General features: G+C 38.2%; 1 protein-coding gene across 2 annotated transcripts in view; it reads right to left on the bottom strand.

The window, feature by feature from the left end:
• Slc39a12 (solute carrier family 39 (zinc transporter), member 12) overlaps nucleotides 1-21,470 on the bottom strand; it is a 106,662-nt gene that overhangs the window by 49,110 nt on the left and 36,082 nt on the right. Inside the window, exons 8-10 of one of the 2 annotated variants that reach the window (NM_001012305.2) lie at nucleotides 11,513-11,662; nucleotides 10,102-10,209; nucleotides 1,790-1,856 (exon numbers count right to left, since the gene is read on the bottom strand). In NM_001012305.2, the coding sequence (NP_001012305.1) occupies nucleotides 1,790-1,856; nucleotides 10,102-10,209; nucleotides 11,513-11,662 (325 nt within the window). The remainder of the gene's footprint in view (nucleotides 1-1,789; nucleotides 1,857-10,101; nucleotides 10,210-11,512; nucleotides 11,663-21,470) is intronic. The other variant, XM_006497481.2, reaches the window with a different exon arrangement.

Here is a 21,470-nt window from a genome sequence, read left to right as displayed (position 1 = left end):
CTCATTTTATTGTGCTATTGGAGAATTGAATGAGAAAATCCATCCCAAATGTATGGATCCCACTGTGCCTGACATACAGGAGGTGTCCATTCCATGTTAACCTTTATACTTGATCACTAATTTATTGCAGTAGAATTGGAGTAGCTAATCATGATTGATTAGCATTCAAACATTATATTTGTTACAAAATGGTAACATAAATAAGAAAAATGCTGGTATAAGAAAAAGTGATGAAAATCACACCAAACACAAACAGAACTTCAAAGAATTATCCAGAAACATAAGCAATGAAGAGTGAGATGAGAAAGCACATGAATTAAATTCAGAAATAATAGAAACAGACCATGCAGGATGGCTGTGGCCTGTGTGCCTAGCACTTAGGAGGCAGAGGCAAGACAGGAGCCATGAATGACAGGTCAACCTTGTCTACATAGTGAGTTCCAGGCCAATCTGAATAGAAAATAAGATCCTGCCTCAAAAATCTTCGTCCCGGCAATAGAAATAAATTAAGTGTGGAAAGCAAAGAAATATAGATTGATAGCTCACCATCAGAGAAATAAATGAGTAGTAGAATAAGATATGAATGCAAATTGCTGTTTGGAATGTTGCTATGTCAGGGAACGAAGTGGATATTTCTTGTTTCTTTGGAGTCTCAGTTGTGTCATGTGATGTTTTTCTGGAAACTGTCTTCTGAGAGGATGGTTTTACTAAAGCAGACATGAGGAAGAATGTTTTTCCAAGAGCAGACATGTGGCATTTTTCTGGAAACTGCCTTAAAAATGGTGCGAGATGTTTTGCTAGAGCAGACACTTCAGAGAACACATGATGTTTGGAAAGGATATAAATATAACCCACAGAAAGTGGATGATGCTGGGTGGTATTGGTTCACCTTGCCACTGTTTCCCTGATCATTATTGGTCATGACTCCACAGAGAAAAATTCACCAAACAACTTCTGGTGGTGTTCTGGCAGCTTCTTGTGGTTTCCATGGACTCAGGATGATTGGCACAGACTCACAATTTCTTTTAGATCAACCTGCCATTTCTGATTTGTGAATGATGTTTATGAGTGGATTGAGCTGCCACTGCCAATTCATGTGAAATGAATTGCTGATAATCTGACAACACAGATTGAATTTACCCCAAAGAACTATTTCTAAACAGGTCCACATCTTCCTTTGCCCTATTAACCTTTCCTTTCTACTACCTCTGGTGGTGGTTGGCTAGAAAGAATGTTATAGCATTTAAGTATACTTATTAAAGTATGCTTTGAAAAATATAAGCCTATAGGTAACTGTGTAACAAGTGAGACAAACAAGAAAGAAAATAAATAAAAATGGAATCATGCCTACATAAGTAATAGTGAATTAAAGGTCTAGAACAGTGTAAAAGTTTAAATGGAATAAAGTTTATATTAGTATGTGATGTTCTTGGAAGGCAGAAAAGAAATGGTGCTCCCTGAAGATTTTATTCAAAAGCTTTTTATGTATTATACAATCTCATTGCTTTTTGACATATTTGTTTAAAAACAGATACAACATTTTTCTGTATCACTTTTTATATTCAATTTCTAAATACTTACTTATTTATGTATTTTATGTATATAAGTGTTTTGTCTTCTGTATACCAGAAGTGGCGATCATATTCCATTATAGATGGTTGTGAGCCACCATGTGATTGCTGGGAATTGAACTCCAAACCTCTGGAAGAGCAGTCAGATGCTCTTAAACACTGAGCAATCTCTCTAGCTCTTATTGTTTAACTTTTGACTGTGTAAAATTGGTACTCACCATTTCTGTTGGAGGCTGGCACATTGCCTATGGGTAGCACAGTTGTCTGTGAATCTTCTGGGCCTTTCTATGTTGAATTAAAATATGATTAATAAAGAGTGAGTAACTGTGACATTGGGTTGACATTTGAAATATCTAAAGAGTTACACTGACATTTAAAAGACATTTGAACACTCCAGATACATATCTGACCTGCCATCTTACATACACACCATACAAAGTAGAGCAAGGACTATGAGGAGAGCATACTTTTGTATTATGCATGTTAGGGAGAAACCATATCCTCTATAGAAGACGGAATGCCTCTCATCAAGCCTGTGGTTCGTTTAAACTCTTTAAGCTACATAAGCCTTCTCTAAAGACAAAAGTAAAGTTTGTTTTTGACCTAATTTGGCATGTCTTCTGAAGGCTGTCCTGGAATGGCCTCATCTCTCAGTCTATAAGTGGTTGGTACACACAGCTAGAGAAGAAAATCCCAAGGTAACCCAGTGTCATATGCCTTTCTCTATGGCATAATGCTCTCTTATTGATTTGCCAGTCAGTAAAAGAATTTTGCCCATACACAGAGTCAAACAACAGACACAAAATACAACTAGCAGGTTCAAAGTTTTCAACTTTGTGAGATTTTGAAATCTCCATGTACTTGAGTTATGATTTTAATTTCAGAGATTGAACTGTATATAGTTCAATTTCTGGTCCACAGTCTCTGTGCTTACAGTTTTTACTCTGACTTGTAAAGAGGGCACATTTAAAATAGCCATGCCACCCAAGTCCAGCTTAGTAAACCAATGTGCTTATTGTGCTTCCTTATAAGCACTTAAGGAACATGAGTGACCTCAAAACAGTCATATGACTAGAAAGTCCCACCCCAGTGTGGATCATGAATTCCTCTTAGCTGCATAAGGTTACATTATATCCACCACTAAATACTTGTTTTAAAAGTATCTCTGCCTTCTGGTTGGTACCAGCTCCAGGCCACCTTGGGTATCAACTTGGCAGATGGTCCCATGATCCCCAGAGGACTCTCTACCTCCTAGGTGCCCTAGCACACCCAGGATCTTAGGATCACTGATGAGTGGAACACAACATCTATTCCAACAAAAGTGGAAGTGCCTGGGGCCAGCAGGAGCAGGGACACAAGAGACCCGATCAACCAGCAGCCCTGGTTCCTTCTGGTAGGCACTGGTCTACCTTGGTTTTGAACACAGCAGACATCCCCACAGTCCCCAGAGGAGGTACCACATCCAGGTACTCTAACATGCCCAGGATCTTAGGATTCCAGGATCCCAGGGTAACAGGAGCTTGGTCACACCAGGATCTCAGGGTCTCAGAGGAAGCTTGACTACTGACACACCCAGAATCTCAGGATCACAGAATCCCAAAATCACAGGATCATAGAGAAAGCTGGACTCTGAGGAGTTCTGACTCAAATGGGATTACAAGAAGGACAGGTTCCAATCAGATATATTGAGGGCAGGGGGGCACTTGAGATAATCAGATGGCAGGAGGCAAGCATAAGAACAGAAGCTAACCTTCTGGTCAGCGCCAGCACTGGGTTACCTGGGGTGCGGAGTCGGCAGACACCCTCAAGGTCCCTTAGAGGACTCTCCACGTGATCTTAGGACCACCGATTAGTGGAACACAACTTCTGTTCCAATCCAATTGCGTGGGAACTGAGACAGCATTAGGGAAGCTGGAAACCCGGCCTGACCAGGGTCACAAGTCCCTTCCGATCTGTTCCAGCACTGGGTTACCTGGGTGCAGAGTCAGCGGACACCCCCAAGGTCCCTAGAGGACCGCTTCTGAGACAGACGCCATTTTGGGCTCCAGTCATCCAGGCACCTTCCCTGCCAGAGGAGAGGTGTATGCACTGCCTGGGAGGGTTTTGCCAGAGCACCTGGGGGAGCCATCTTGGTTCCCGGATCTCTCCGAGACTAGTCTGCACAGGTGAGAGTGTGGACTACAGAAGCTAACCGATTCTGTGATGGGCCAAAGTGACACAGCTTCTGGGACAGGTCCTGTTTCTGGCCTTCATCTTCTGCCAGGAGGCAGATCCAAATGTCAGATATCTGTGCACCTTCCCTGAAAGAGGAGAGCTTGCCTGCAGAGATTGCTCTGACCACTGAAACTCAGAGGAGAAAGCTAGTCTCCCAGGTCTGCTGATAGAGGCTAACAGAATCACAAGAGGAACAAGCTCTAACCAGAGACAACTATAACAACTAATTCTAGAGATTACCAGATGGCAAAAGGCAAATGCAAGAATATTACTAACAGAAACCAAGACCACTCATCATCATCATTCCTACCTCATCCAGTCCTGGGCACCCCAACACACCCGAAAAGCAAGACCCAGATTTAAAAGCATATCTCATGATGATGGTAGAGGACATCAAGAAGGACATTAATAACTAACTTAAAGAAATACAGGAGAACACTGCTAAAGAGTTACAAGTCCTTAAAGAAAAACAGGAAAACACATCCAAACAGGTGATGGAAATGAACAAAACAATACTAAACCTAAAAAGGGGAGAAGACACAATAAATAAAACCCAAAGTGAGGCAACGCTGGAGATAGAAACCCTAGGAAAGAAATCTGGAACCATAGATGCAAGCATCAGCAACAGAATACAAGAGATGGAAGAGAGAATCTCAGGTGCAGAAGATTCCATAGAGAACATCAGCACAACAATCAAATGAAGTGCAAAATGCAAAAAGATCCTAAGTCAAAACATCCAGGAAATCGAGGACACAATGAGAAGACCAAACCTACGGATGACAGGAGTAGATGAGAATGAAGATTTTCAACTTAAAGAGTCAGCAAATATCTTCAACAAAATTATAGAAGAAAACTTCCCAAACCTAAAGAAAGAGAAGCCCATGAACATACAAGAAGCCTACAGAACTCCAAATAGACTGGACCAGAAAAGAAATTCCTCCCAACATAAAATAATCAGAACAACAAATGCACTAAATAAAGATAGAATATTGAAAGCAGTAAGGGAAAAGGGTCAAGTAACATATAAAGGCAGGCCTAGCAGAATTACACCAGACTTTTCACCAGAGACTATGAAAGCCAGAAGATTCTGGACAGATGTTATACTGACACTAAGAGAACACAAATGCCAGCCCATGCTCCTATTCCCAGCCAAACTTTCAATTACCATAGATGGAGAAACCAAAGTATTCCACGACAAAACCAAATTCACACATTATCTTTCCACGAATCCAGACCTTCAAAGGATTATAACAGAAAAACAAAACAAAACAAAACAAACAATACAAGGACAGAAACCAAGCCCTAGAAAAAGCAAGAAAGTAATCCTTCAACAAACCTAAAAGAAGACAGCCACAAAAACAGAACGCCAACTCTAACAACAAAAAATAACAGGAAGCAACAATTACTTTACCTTAATATCTCTTAATATCAATAGACGTAATTCCCTAATAAAAAGACATAGACTAACAGAATGACTACACAAACAGGACCCAACATTTTGCTGCTTGTAGGAAACAGATCACAGGGAAAAAGACAGACACTATCTCAGAATGAAAGGCTGGAAAACAATTTCCAAGTAAACAGTCCCAAGAAACAAGCTGGAGTAGCCATTCTAATATCTAATAAAATCGACTTCCAAATCAAAGTTATCAAAAAAGACAAACAGAGACACTTCATACACATCAAAGGTAAAATTTTCCAAGAGGAACTCTCAATTCTGAATATCTATGCTCCAAATGCAAGGGCAGCCACATTCATTAAAAAGACTTTAGTAAAGCTCAAAGCACACATTGCACCTCACACAATAATAGTGGGAGACTTCAACACACCACTTTCATCAATGGACAGATCATGGAAACAGAAACTAAACAGAGACACAGTGAAACAAACAGTAGTTATGAAACAAATGGATTTAACAGATATCTACAGAACATTTTATCCTAAAAAGAAGGATATACCTTCTTCTCAGCACCTTATGGTACCTTCTCCAAAATTGACCATATAATTGGTCACAAAACAGGCCTCAACAGACACAAAAATATTGAAATTGTCCCATTCATCAGATCACCATGGACTAAGGCTGATCTTCAACAACAACATAAATAATAGAAAGCCAACATTTTCGTGGAAACTGAACAACACTCTTCTCAATGATACCTTGGTCAAGGAAGGAATAAAGAAAGAAATTAAAGACTTTTTAGAGTTTAATGAAAATGAAGCCACAACATACCAAAACTTATGAGACACAATGAAAGCATTTCTAAGAGGGAAACTCATAGCTCTGAGTGCCTCCAAGACGAAACTAGAGAGAGCACACACTAGCAACTTGACAACACACCTAAAAGCTCTAGAACAAAAGGAAGCAAATTCACCCAAGAGGAGTAGACATCAGGAAATACTCAAACTCAGGGGAGAAATCAACCAAGTGGAAACAAGAAGAACTATTCAAAGAGTCAAGCAAAGGAGGAGCTGGTTCTTTGAGAAAATCAACAAGAGAGATAAACTCTTAGACAGACTCACTACAGGGCACAGTGACAGCATCCTAATTAACAAAATCAGAAATGAAAGGGGAGACATAACAACAGATCCTAAAGAAATCCCAAATACCATCAGATCCTTCTACAAAAGGCTATTCTCAACAAAAGTGGAAAACATGGATGAAATGGACAAATTTCTAGACAGATACCAGGTACTAAACTTAAATCAGGATCAGTTTAATGATCTAAACAGTCCTATATCCCATAAAGAAATAGAAGCAGTCATTAATAGTCTCCCAACCAAAAGAAGCCCAGGACCAGATGGGTTTAGTGCAGAGTTCTATCAGACTTTCATAGAATATCTAATTCCAGTTATTCACAAACTATTCCACAAAATAGAAGCAGAATGTACTCTACCCAATTCATTCCATGAAGCAACAATTACTCTGATACCTAAACCACAGAAAGACCAAAAAAAGATAGAGAACTTCAGACCAATTTCTCTTATGAATATCGATGCAAAAATCCTCAATAAAGTTCTCGCTAACTGAATCCAAGAACACATTAAAACAATCATCCATCCTGACCAAGTAGGTTTCATCCCAGGGATGCAGGGATGGTTTAATATAGAGAAATCCATCAACATAATCCACTATATAAACAAATTCAAAGACAAGAGCCACATGATCATCTCGTTAGATGCTGAGAAAGCATTTGACAAAATCCAACACCCATTCATGATAAAAGTCTTGGAAAGATCAGGAATTCAAGGCCTATACCTAAACATGATAAAAGCAATCTACAGCAAACCAGTAGCCAACATCAAAGTAAATGGTGAGAAGTTGGAAGCAATTCCACTAAAATCAGTGACTAGACAAAGCTGCCCACTTTCTCCATACCAATTCAACATAGTATTTGAAGTTCTATCCAGAGGAATTGGAAAACAAAAGGAGATCAAGAGGATACAAATTGGAAAGGAAGAAGTCAAAATATCACTTTTTGCAGATGATATGATAGTATATATAAGTGACCCTAAAAATTCCACCAGAGAACTCCTAAGCCTGATAAACAGCTTCAGTGAAGTAGCTGGATATAAAATTAATTCAAACAAATCAGGGGCCTTCTCTACACATAGGATAAACAGGCTGAGAAAGAAATTAGGGAAACAACACCCTTCACAATAGTCACAAATAATATAAAATACCTTGGGGTGACTCTAACTAAGGAAGTGAAAGATCTGTATGATAAGAACTTCAAGTCTCTGAAGAAAGAAATTAAAGATCTCAGAAGATGGAAAGATCTCACATGCTCATGGATTGGCAGGATCAATATAGTAAAAATGGCTATCTTGCCAAAAGTAATCTACAGATTCAATGCAGTCCCCATCAAAATTCCAACTCAATTCTTCAACGAATTAGAAAGGGCAATCTGCAAATTCATCTGCAATAATCAAAAACCTAGGATAGCCAAAACTCTTCTCAAGGATAAAAGAACCTCTGGTGGAATCACCATGCCTAACCTAAAGCTTTACTACAGAGCAATTGTGATAAAAAGTGCATGCTACTGGTATAGCGACAGATAAGTGGACCAATGGAATAGAATTGAAGACCCCGAAATGAACCCACACACCTATGGTCAGTTGTTCTTTGACACAGGAGCTAAAACCATCCAGTGGAAAAAAGACAGCATTTTCAACAAATGGTGCTGGCACAACTGTCGACTATCATGTAGAAGAATTCAAATTGATCCATTCCTATCTCCTTGTACTAAGGTCAAATCTAAGTGGATCAAGGAACTCCACATAAAACCAGAGACACTGAAACTTATAGAGGAGAAAGTGGGGAAAAGTCTCGAAGATATGGGCACAGGGGAAAAATTCCTGAATAGAACAGCAATGGCTTGTGCTATAAGATAGACAAATGGGACCTCATAAAATTGCAAAGCTTCTGTAAGGCAAAAGACACCATCAATAAGACAAAAAGGCCACCATCAGATTGGGAAAGGATCTTTACCTATCCTAAATCAGATAGGGAACTAATATCCAATATATATATGAACTCAAGAAGGTGGACTCCAGAAAATCAAATAACCCCATTAAAAAATGGGGCTCAGAGTAAAAAAATAGAATTCTCACCTGAGAAATACCGAATGGCTGAGAAGCACCTGAAAAAATGTTCAGCATCCTTAATCATCAGGGAAATGCAAATCAAAACAACCCTGAGATTCCATCTCACACCAGTCAGAACGGCTAAGATCAAAAACTCAGTTGACAGCAGATGCTGGCGAGGATGTGGAGAAAGAAGTATACTCCTCCATTGTTGGTTGGATTGAAAGCTTGTACAACCACTCTGGAAATCAGTCTGGCGGTTCCTCAGAAAATTGGACATAATACTACTGGAGGATCCATCAATACCTCTCCTGGGCATATATCCAGAAGATGTTCCAACCGGTAAGAAGGACACATGCTCCAATATGTTCATAGCAGCGTTATTTATAATAGCCAGAAGCTGGAAAGAACCCAGATGCCCCTCAACAGAGGAATGGATGCAGAAAATGTGGTACATTTACACAATGGAGTACTACTCAGCTATTAAAAAAAAGGAGGAAGAAAATCAAACCCATAAAACAGTCTATTATTAATTCAAAATTTTCTTTTAATCCTATGAAAAATGAATCGTGGCTATGTCAAAGTGTGGAGTGTGCAGGCAGTTCAAAACTCACTAAGTCAACCTCAGAGATTTGCTTCCATGTATGCTGGTGTTCCAGACCCCTTATTCCAACCCAAGCAATAAAGCCAACAGGAATATGATTTTTCAAACTAATCCTAGCCTCAAGATATCCTCTTTCATATCAAATTTTCATGTACCTGAACAATAAATATAACAAGGCTTTAAAATAATTTTTATTTCATTAACTAGACATCATCGTCATCATCATCTTTTTGTTTTTCTGAGATAAACTTTCACTATGTATACCAGGCTAGCCTTAAACTCAAGGAGGTCCACTTGCTTCTATCTATCTATGCAGTGCTAGGGTGTGCACCACCATGGCCAGCTTTAAAATTACTTTTAAAGGAACTCTTTTATGTTCCTCTCTGAGTTAACATTAGATCTGCAATCTCCTGCTAAATTTCACTGCTGCGTGTGTATTACATGTGATTCCAGCATCTCTTTACATACAGCTTAGCCTTGAACTTCAACCCCTATTCTTGTTTATAAATTTATACTTGTGTACTATCCCTATTTGTCCTGTCCCTATATGCTTTTGCTTAAGAATTAGAATGAGAATATTTCGTGACCCTGATTGGAATTTTATTTTAAAAATTAATATGGAAAACTGTTGGGGAAAATCCATTTGCATCAAAGTACTCACTGTGGCACACATCACTAGAGCAAATTGATTCTTTCCTGGACTGTGAAGTGAACACTCTCATCCTAGACAGACTAGCAAATCCCTTGCCCAGCATTTATTTGTATCAACCAAGAAATTACTTAGGGTTATACAAAGTGGAAAACCCAAAGGTCAACTGGCTTATTGAGAACAAAGAACAAAAATAATAAAAAGTATTAAGTTAATTATATTTCACAGTGCAGATGGTGCCTTAAATCTGTGATGAGTGTGTTTTGTGCTAATAAATAAATAAATAAATAAATAAATAAATAAATAAATAAATAAAAGCTTTCAGGTGCTTGCGAAAGTTTCTCAACAGCTTTTCTCATGGTCAAGAGCAAGCAAATCAGGAATATGTCCTGATCATTTACCATACCAGCTTCTTCTATGCAGTGAGGCTTAAAGAAATGGCAACTGAGTCTGCAAACCACTTCAGATTACTGACGTACCAGTTGGATGGTTGAGATAGACTTGCCTCCACTTGACTGGTCATTTAATTCTGGATTGAGTCCAAGATGGTGTGTATGTCCCACATGTTCATTAACTAATGGCAGACCCTGCAGGATAAGGACAGCACAAAATTAGTCAGAGGCCAGAAACAAACATGCATAGACTTTTTAAATCTCATGACTCTATGCTATGTTTTGCTTATCAATATTTTGAGCTGGACACATAAAATAATAAAATCTCATAGTGATGAATATTTATTAAAAACTATCACCTTGGAAAACCATTCCACATACTCAGAATGCATTAACAATATACCCTCAGAAAGTCTAGCTATGATTGAAAGAGGCTGAAATGAAGGTAGCTTAATATTGTCATTTAATTTACTAAAAATTAAACTTACATAATAAAAAATTTATTTTTTATTTCTCTTTGATATGGGTACAAAAATTATTGTCAAATTGTACTGTACCCTGGAACTACTAAGATAATAGCTCCCCAATTACATTATCAATTAAGCATTTGTGAACATTTGAGCATCTATATTCCTTTTACACTATGCAATAATATAGACCTTAAATTATGTTGTTGTTGTGGTTGTGGTTATGGTTGTTGTCCTCCTTATTTTTTATTATTATTATTATTATTATTATTATTATTATTATTATTGTTGTTGTTATTGTTATTAATAAATGTTTCTCACATGTGCATAAGCCCCAGAACTTGTATGGAGGTAAGAGGACTACTTTGTAGACTGTAGGCCCCTGTTTTCCCCAATCTCCTGAAACATTAATAACCATAGTTAAGAACAACATGTTAGTTAGAGTGAGCTATATGTTGTTTAAATTACTGTGTATTTCCTTACACCGATGGACCCATGAAGATGTCACTGTGACAGAACTGAGGATCACATCCAGACTCTTGCACATGGAGGCACTCAACGATCAAAATAATCGCCGGTCCTTTAATTTTTTTTAAACTTTAAACTAATTAGTTATTGGATTAATTTTGTCAGTTAGAGATAGCCCAGGCTGACCTTGAACTCTCTACATAGCTAAGGATGACCTTGAACTGATCCCCCATTCTCCATTCCTCAAATACTGGGGTTATAGTCATGTACCATCAAACCCAATTTAAGTAGTGCTGGGGATCGGGTTTGGGCATGGTAGGCAAGCACTACACAGCTGAACTACATCCCTAGGCCATTTTTTATTTTATTTGTTTGTATTTTGAGAGTCTTGTTCTGTAGCTCATGCTAGAGCTGAAGTTGTGATCCTCTTGTTACCCTATCAGGTACCTGGGATATAAGGTGTGCATGTCCACCTACTGCTTACTTTTACCCTTAAACAAGACTTTCTGAAATCAAGATGAATCTAATAAAACCTCAAAGCAAAGGATAAAGGAGACACAAACCTTGGTATTTGGTGATACAAGAAGGATAAAACATTTTTCTATCAAGAAAAATCCATGGATGCCTCCAAGTAGTCCCAACAGCTTCCAAATAGGACTTTGGCTTTCATGGAAATGCCCAAACTCTGCTTCCTGCTTATGTAAACCAAGAACCTAAAAAACAAACAAACAAAAAGACTCAGGCCAGGAAAGCAGATAGGCTAAGAGCAGAACTTCACCTCTGTCCCTACTCCTCCAAACCCAATCTCCCAGTCTTATCTTATCCCCAGCTTTGTAACAGAACATTTGCTGTGGCTTTACTCCCTCACGTTACCACCCCATCCCCATTTCCAATGAATTACACAGGTCTTCCACTCCAAATTTCCCATCCTAATTCATTACTATATGGCAGGCCCCAACACCAGCAGGCATGCCCTAGGAACCCATGGGCTATTAAAGCCAGGGAAGCCAATAGGCTAACTACAGAACTTTACTCCCCTCCTCTCCTGAAAGTTCAATCCCCCCTTTGTGTCTCCTGATCTGTGGCAGAGCTCTTGCTACAGCCTTGCCTCCCTTGCTGACCTCTGTCTCCAGTACACAGACCTCCTCTGACCTATCTTTGCCCTACTTAACATTTTTTCTTCTTTGTGTGTGTATGTTTGAGTGTACATTTGTGTTATTTTTTTATTAGATACTTTCTTTATTTACATTTCAAATGTTATCCTCTTTCCTGGTTTCCCCTCCAAAAGGCCCCCTCCCTCTGCTCACCATTCCACCCACTCCTGCTTCGTGGCCCTGGGATTCCCCTATGGGGCACAGAACTTTTACAGGACCAAGGGCCGCTTTTCCCATTGATGACCAACTAGGCCATCCTCTGCTACATTATGCAGCTGGAGCCATGAGTTCCAACATGTTTTTTGTTGTTGTTGTTGTTGTTTTTGTTTGTTTGTTTGTTTGTTTGTTTGTTTTTTGGTTGATGGTTTAGTCCCAGGGAGCTAAGGGGGTTCCAGTTAGTTTATATTGTTGTTCCTCCTATGGGGCTGAAAACCCCTTCAACTCCTTAGGTACTTTCTCTAGCTCCTTCATTGGGGACACTACTTAACATTTTGTCTCAATCCTCAAACCCAGCAGGCAATCCCTGAGACACTGCCCGAATCAGGTAAACTAACTGCAAGTCTTTTCCTATCCCACCCTGTTTTCCAAGTCAAAAGTCCTAGTCTGATCATTTCATCCATCTCCAGAGCTGACCATCTTGGTCCCCATCACCAGGTAATAACTCAGGTCTTCTCCTACAACCTTCTTCCTCAATCATCCTCATTCAGGTTCCCAACTCTACTATCCTTTCTCTGGGAACCCACCAGCCAAGCCTGACAGAGAGAAAGGTGAGCTTCAGATCTTTCTCTCCTCTGCTCCAAATCCAATTCCCAGGCTCAACCCCAGTTCCTCAGCAGACTGCCATTTGTGGTCTCTCCTTGCTGACTCGCTGCCCTCATTCCCAGGGACTAACCCAATCCTGGAAGAACACCTGCTTTCTTCTCTCCAACAGACGCCCTTCCTAGCCCATACCCATGCCTAAGTGTTACTGGGAACCACCAGTGACCACACCTACCAAAATACCAGAAGAATTTTCTATCAGGCAACACACAGCTACCACAACCTAAGAACGAGAGAGGGCAACAGAAACCAAGGAACAAATCACCCACCCAACAAAGACAAGACCAAATATCAGCAACAAGAATTACAGTCTTCCAAACAAGATGTCTAGAAGCCTGCATAAGAACACAATCAACAAAACCCAGGACAGTATATCTCTACTAGAGCCCAATAACCCTACCACAGAATGTCCTAAATCCACAACATAGCTAAAGCATAAGACAAAGACCTTAACATAGCTTTTGTGAATATGACAGAGGTCCATAAAGAGGAAGTTTTTAAAAATTCCTTCAAGAAATCTATTAAAACACAAACAAACAGTAAAGAAAATGAATAGAACAGTTCAAGGCATGAAAGTGGAAATAGAATAATCAAAGAAAACACAAACTGAGGGATATTTGGAAATGAAAATTTAAAAACCTCAAACAGTAACCTTACAGGCAAATACAAGAGATTTAGATACAAGAGAATCTCAAGCATTAAAGACATGAAGGAGCCAGAGTAAGAACCCAGAGAGCTGAAGGGGTCTGAAGTCCCATAGGAGGAACATCAATATGAACTAACTAATACCCCCAGAGCTCCTTGGAACTATAACACCAATCAAAGAAAATACATCATGGAACTTGTGGGTTTAGCTATATATGTAGCAGAGGATGGCCTAGTTGGTCATCAATGGGAGGAGAGGCCCTTGATCTTGTGAAGGCTCTATGCCCCAGTATAGAGGAATGCTAGGATCAGGAATGGGAGTGGGTGGGTTGGGGAGCAAGGGGAGAGGGGAGGGGATAGGACATTTTAGGAGGGGAAACTAGGAAAGAGGATAACATTTGAAATGTAAAAAAAGGAAAATATCTTTTTTTAAAAAGACATGATAAAATAAAGGGATACATTAGTCAAAGAAAATTCTAAATCTAATATATTCCTTGAGTACAACATCCAGGGAATCTGGAACACCACAAAAAGACCAAATCCAAGGATTATAATAGAAATTGAGGAAGGAAAAGAAACTTAAGGCAAAAGCATAGGAAATATTTCCAACAAAATCATAGAAGAAAATTTCCCTAAACTACAGAAGGAAATGCCTATCAAGGTATAAGAAGCATACAGAACAACAAATAGAAAAGAAAAGAAAGTTCCCTCAGCATGTAATAATCAAAACACTAAACATACAGAACAAAGAAAGAATATCAAGAGCTGCGAAGGAAAAAGATCAAGTAACACATAAAGGCAGATCTGACTAATACCTGACTTCTCAGTGGAAAATCTAAAGGCCAGAAGAGCCTAGACAGATGTCCTGTTGACTCAGAGATCACAGATGCCAGCCTGCATTACTATACCCAGCAAAACTTTCAATCACAATTAGTGGAGAAAATATCATATTTCATGATGAAATCAAATTTAAGCAATATCTATCTATAATACAGCTCTACAGAAGATGCTAGAAGGAAAACTCTAAAGAGGTTAACCACACTCAAGAAAACACAAGAAGTAAAAAACCCCAGACCAGCAAATCAAAAGAGAGGAAACACACACACATACACATTCACCACGCACACACATGCACTCACAACTACAATATCAAAACAGCAGGAATCAAAGAACACACTCTTTGACAATCTCTCTCAACACCAGTGATCTCAATTCCAAAAAAAAAAAAAAAAAAGACAGATTAACAGAATGAATGCAAAACCAGGATCCATCCTTCTGCTGCAATCAATAGACACCTTAATATCAAGGCTAGACATTACCACATAGTAAACTGTGGAAAGAATCTCTTGAAAATAAAAAATGAACCTAAGTAGCAAGCTCATACAGTCATTTTAATATCTGAAAAAAAATACTTCACTCAAAACTCATCAGAAAAAATAGAGATGAGCACTATATACTTAGGAAAGAAAAAATATCCACCAAGGGGCATTGCAATTCTTAACATATATGCCCAAATACAAGAGCACCCAGTCATCAAAGAAATACTACTGCAGATTAAATCATATATTCACCCTCACACATGGATAGTGGAAGACTTCAATAGTATTGAAATTCTCTCTCCTATAAATAGGTCATTCAGACAAAAACTAGAGAAATGCTGGAGCTGATGTCACAAACCAAAGGGACCTAAAAGATATTTACAAAACATTTTAGCCAAACACAAAAGAATATACCTTCTCAGTACCTCATGGAACGTTATCCAAAACTGACCACATGTGGACACAAGCAAGACTCAATAAATACAAGACAATTGAAATAACTCCCTGCATCCTATCAGGCCACTGTAGATTAAAGTTGGACATCATAAACAACAGAAGCAACAGAAAGCTTACAAACTTATGGAAACTGAACAACTCATTACTGAATGAAAAATGGGTCAAGGTGGAAATTAGGAAAAAATTAAAGACTTGCTAGAAATAAATACACCACATTCCCAAACTTACTAGTCACAATGAAGGTGGTCCTATGAGGCAAGTTCACAGGACTAAGTGTGTACATAAGAAAATTAGAGAGATCTTAAACTAGTAACTGAACAGCAGACCTGAGAGCTCTAGAACACAAAGAAGAATTCACACCCAAAGAAGTGTAGCAGGCAAGAAATAAACTGAGGGCTGAAATCAACAACATAGAAACAATGAGAACTATAAAAAGAATTAATAAAACAAACAGTCAGTTCTTTGAGGAAAGAAATATGATTGACAAAGTCTTAGTCTAAAGGAGGAGAAAGAATATACAAACTGACAAAATTAGAAATGAAAAGGGAGACATAACAACATACACCAGAGAAATCCAGAAGATCATAAAGACATACTTTAAAGATCTGTATTCCATCAAATTGTAAAATATAAAAGAAATGGATAGTTTTCTTAATACTTATCCCTTTACACAGTTAAATCAAGATTATATAAGCAATCAAATAAACAGACCTATATAACCCCTAGTGAAATAGAAGCAGTAATTCAAAGTCTACTAAAAGCAACAGAACCTGAGGCCAGATGTATTTAATGCAGAATTTTACCAGACTTTCAAAGAAGAATTAATACCAATACTCTTCAAATCATTCCACAAAATAGAAACAGAAAAGAAATTGCTAATTAATTTTATGAGGCCCTATAACCAATCTACTTAAAGCAGTGGTTCTCAACCTGTAGGTTGCAAACCCTTTGAGAGTCATATATCAGATATCCTGTATATGCCATCTATTGGCTTTATAATTCATAACAATAACAGTTATGAAGTAGCAATGAAATAATTTTATGGTTGAGGATCACCACAACATGAGGAACTGTTTTAAAATTGACCCAGCATTAGGAAGGATGAAAAACCATAACTAAAGGATCCAACATAGAAAGAGAATTACAGAAAAATATCCCGTATGATCATAACTGTAAATATCCTCAATAAAATACATTCAAAGTAAATTCAAGAACACATAAAAAAGAGTATCCACCATGATCAAGTAAGTTTCATCTCAGAGAGGCACAGATGGCTGAACATATGCAAACGAATAAATGAAATCCACCACATAAACAAACTGAAAGAAAAAAAATCAACATCTCATTAGATACAGAGAAGGCATTTGGCAAAATTCAACAGTACTTCATGATAAAAGTCCTGGAAAGATTGGGAGTAGTACAAGGGACATAACTAAATATAATAAAGGTAGTTTACAGCAAGCTGCAGACAAGATCACTTTAAATGGAGAGATACTCAAAGCAATTCCACTAAAATTAGAAACAAGACAAAGCTGTCCATACTCCATATATATTCAATACAGCACTTGAAGTCTTAGCTACAGCAATAAGATGACTGAAGGAGATCAAGGAGATATATATTGGAAAGGAAGAAGTCAAAGTGTCTTTATTTGCTGATGATATAATAGTGGCCCTAAAATTTTCCTTAGAAAACTCGTACACCTGATAAACACTTTCAGCAAAGTAGCTGAGTAAAAAAATTAACTCACAAAAATCAGAAGCCCTCCTATATACAAATGACAAATGGGCTGAAAAAGAAGTCAGGTAAAAAACACAAGAGCCTCAAATTATATAGAAATATTAGGGTAATTTTAATCGGGCAAGTGAAAGACTTGTATGATAAAACTTTAAGAAATTGAAAAAGAGATGAGAAGATGGAAAGGTCTCCCATGCTCATAGATTGGTAGAATTAATGCAGTAAAAATGGTTATCTTACCAAAAGCAATGTAAATCAGAGTGTAATCTCCATCCAAATCCCAACACAATCCCTGAAAGGACCGTTTTTAGCATCATGGGAACACACACACACACACACACACACACACACACACACACACACACACACAACCTCAGGATAGCTAAAAAAAACAAAAAACAAAAAACAAAAAAAAACAAAACCCTGAATAACAAAAGAACTGTGAAATGTATCACCAACCCAGATTTCAAGTTATACCACAGAGCTATAGTAATAAAAAAAATCATGATATAGCACAAAAACAGATATGTTGGTCAATAAAATAAACGTGAAGATTCAGATATAAATTCATATATACATGGATATCTGATTTGTAATAAAGAAGCCAGAAATACATAATGGAAAAAAAAAACCAGACAGCATCTTCAACAAACGATGCTGGTCAAACTGGAAGACTGCATGTAAAAGAACCCAAATAGATTCATACTAATGACATGGCACAAAATTCTACTCCAAATGGGTCAAAGATCTTAACCTAAAACCAGATACACTGAATCAGATTTTTAAAAAGAAGAAGAAGTGGGGACTAGCTTATATTCATTGCTCAGGAAAAGACTTTCTAAACAGAACACTGTTAATACAGGTACTGAAATAAACAATAAATGGAAACTCATGAAAATGAAAAGCTATCCACAGGAAAAGATAGCATCATTTTAACAAAGTAGCAGCCTATAGAATGGGAAAATTTTTGTTTTCCCAACTATACATCTGATAGAGGACTAATATCAAAACAATAGCTATCTAAAAATAACCCAATTAAAAATGGAGTATTAGTGAAGATTAAGATTAAAATGGAAATCTATATAGAAAATTCTCAATAGAGGAATCTCAAATATCTGAGAAACACTTAAAGAAAATTTCAGCATGTTTAGCCATCAGGGAAATGCAAATCAAAACAACTTTTGAGAGTTCATCTTACAACTATCAGAATGGCTAAAATCAATAAAACCAGTGACAACTCATGTGACAAAGCTGGAGTAAAGAGAACACTCATTTATTGTTGGAGGGACGACAAATTTATATAGTTACTACAGGAATCAGTGTGCTGGTACCTCAGGAAGATGTGAATTGATCTAGCTCAACCTAGCTTTGGAATTTTTAGAACAAGACTCTATCTACCATCATCTGTAGACAAGTATTATCCCTTTGAAAGACAGCTTTTGGTCAGTTACTGGGCCTTAGGAGAAATTGAACATTTGATAATGGGCCACTAAGTTAGCTAAGCTATCATGCAACCTGATCTGAGCTGCCCATCATGAGCTAGGTGTTATATGATCTAACGAACCATAAAGGAGGATGTGCATAGTAGTCATCTATTATTAAATGGAAGTGGTATGTACATTGTTGGGCTCAAGCATTTCCTGAAGGTACAAACAATTTAGACAGAGAAGTGCCCAAATAACTATGGTTTCTACTCTCATTGTGATTCTGTCTACTGCCAAGTATGCACCCATAATCTCATGGGTTGTTTCCTATGATCTGCAGAAGAAGAGAAGAATAGGGCTTTACAATCCTTTCCTGGGACAACTCTAAAAGACATCAGTGAAGAGAAATCTTCACAGTGGGCAGAACTCCAGGCAATATACATTGTCATACATTTTGCTTGGAAGGAGAAATAGGCAGATGTGTGACTGCTCGCTGATTCATGGGCTCTAGCCAATGGATTAGCTGGATGGTCAGGGACTTGGTAGAGCATGACTGAAAAATTAGTGTGAAAGACATCTGGAGAACTATGTTGCTAGATCTCTCCAAATTGGCAAAAGACATGAAGATGCTTTTGTCCCATGTGAATACACATCAAAAGGTGACTTTAGCTGAGAAGGAGTTCAACAATCAAGTATATATGATGACCCATTCTGTGAACAATCTGCCTCATTCCTTCATGGCTGTCACTGCCCATAAACAAAGTAGCCATGGTGGCAGAAATGGGAGAAATGGGGGTTGTGCTTGGGCTTGACAATATGGACTTCCACTCATCAAGCCTGACCTGGCTAGAGCTTTTGCTGAGCGACAGTTCTGCCAATAGTAAAGACCCCAGATATGGCTGTCACCATTCCCCAGCATGACCAGCCAGAGACCTGGTGGCAGATTGACTACAATGAAACATTTTCTCTGTGAAAGGACATCACTTTGTCCTTACTGGAATAGACACTTATTCTGGTTATAGATTTTCCTTTCCTGCACACAATGCTTCTGCCAAAATCACTATCTATGGACTTACAGAATGCTTTATCCACCATCATGGTATTCCATGTGGTATTGCTTCAGAGCAAGGGACTCACTTTACACCCAGTGAATTACAACATTGGACCCACCAAAGAACTTATTCATCTGAGGAAGTATAACACTGGGTCCATGATCATGAAATCCATTGGTCTTAATATGTTCCCCACTATCCTGAAGCAGCTGGCTTGATAGCAAGGTGGAATGGCCTTTTGATGGTACAGTTAACTTAACCAATTTGGTAGCAGCAGCCAGAGGGCTGGGACAGAGTTCTTCAAAAGGTAGTATATGCTTTGACTCAGCTCCCAGTGTATGGTACAGTTTCTCTCATAGCCTGGATCCACAGACCAGGAATAAAGGGGTGAAAAGGGAATAGTTCCACTCACTATCATCCCTAGTGGCCCACTAGGAGAATTTTTGCTTCCCCATCCCACGGTCTGTATGTTCAGGTTCCAGTGTGGGGAGCACTCCTGCCAGGATCCACAAGCAAATATTTTATTGAATTGGAAGTATAGACTTACTACTTGCCACTTTGGGCTTCTAATGCTCTTAAACCAACATGGTAAGAAGAGAATAACAGTGGTAGAAAGGGTGATTGATCCAGATTACCATGGAGAAATTACATTCCTCACCACAATGGAGGTAAGAAAGATTGTGTCTAGAATACAGGAGATTTCTTAGGGCATCTCTTTGTGCCACCATGTCCTGTGATTAAAGTCAATGGGAAATTACAACAGCTTCCAGTCCAATAAAATATTTGCTTGTGGCTCCAGGCAGGAAGACAAAGAACACAGACTTGTCAGGAATGAAGATATATGAGTCATTCTTCTAGGAAAAGAACCAAGACCTGCTGAAGTGCTTGTCAAGGGTGGAGGAAATATAGAACTGGTACCAGAGGAAGGTAGTTGTAAATAGTAACTTGTAACCAATCACAGAAATGAGAATTATAGTTGACATGGATATTTCTGTTATATTTTGTTAAGATTGTGTTTGTGCTTATATTTGTGTCTTTTCTCTAGTTTTTATCTTTGTATAACAGCAATTAAGTGAATATTAATGGTTATCATATTTAAGTTTAAAAGAATGTCCCTCAATGGACTTTGTCACCTATTCTGAATTTATAATGCATTTGCAATTGCACCAGGGATAGCATGTTGAATATAATTATAACCTGGTTAAATATATAGTGTGCTTTTAAATTAAGTTTAAATGTAAATGTTATTCATGCTTAGGCATTATTGTGACCGAGTTGTTGCTTTCATTTGGAAATTAATCACGACATAAGACAATACGATTGTGTGTCATGTTGACAAGGGGTGAAGTTGTGATAGCTACTCTTGGTTATAAACTTGGCTATATCTGAAACTAAAACCCAAATGGAGGGCATGCCTCTAAGAGAACTTTGCTTAATTTGAAGTAGGAAGATATCCTTCTAATCTGGATCTTTGAAGCAGGAAGACACACTTTTTATCTGGATCTTGAGGAGGGAAGATCCACCTTTAATCTGGACCACTCTTTCTGCTGAAAAACCTATATAAGGACATGGAAGAAGGGATTTTTGCTATGTGCCTGATTGTCCTTGCCCTGCTAGCAAGTCCATTCCTCCACTGGCATTAGATTCTAGAATGCACTAAAAACCAGCTGAGACATCCAGCCTTGTGAGCTAAGCATCTACTGGATTCTTGGACTTTCCAGTTCCAATGGATAAGCCATCCGTTGTTGGATTATCAAAACTGCAGCCTGTAAGTAATTCTAATAAATCTCCTTTCTATAGATAGATAGATAGATAGATAGATAGATAGATAGATAGATAGATAGATAATTCATTCTATAAATTCTGTCACTCTAGAGCAGTAGTTCTCAACCTTTCTAAATGGTGAGAACTCTTTAG

The sequence above is a fragment of the Mus musculus genome, chromosome 2 (genome assembly GCF_000001635.26).
Source record: "Mus musculus strain C57BL/6J chromosome 2, GRCm38.p6 C57BL/6J".
NCBI classification, from domain to species: domain Eukaryota; kingdom Metazoa; phylum Chordata; class Mammalia; order Rodentia; family Muridae; genus Mus; species Mus musculus.
Note: the sequence above shows the minus strand (reverse complement) of the source record. Positions and strands in the feature narration are given on the sequence as shown.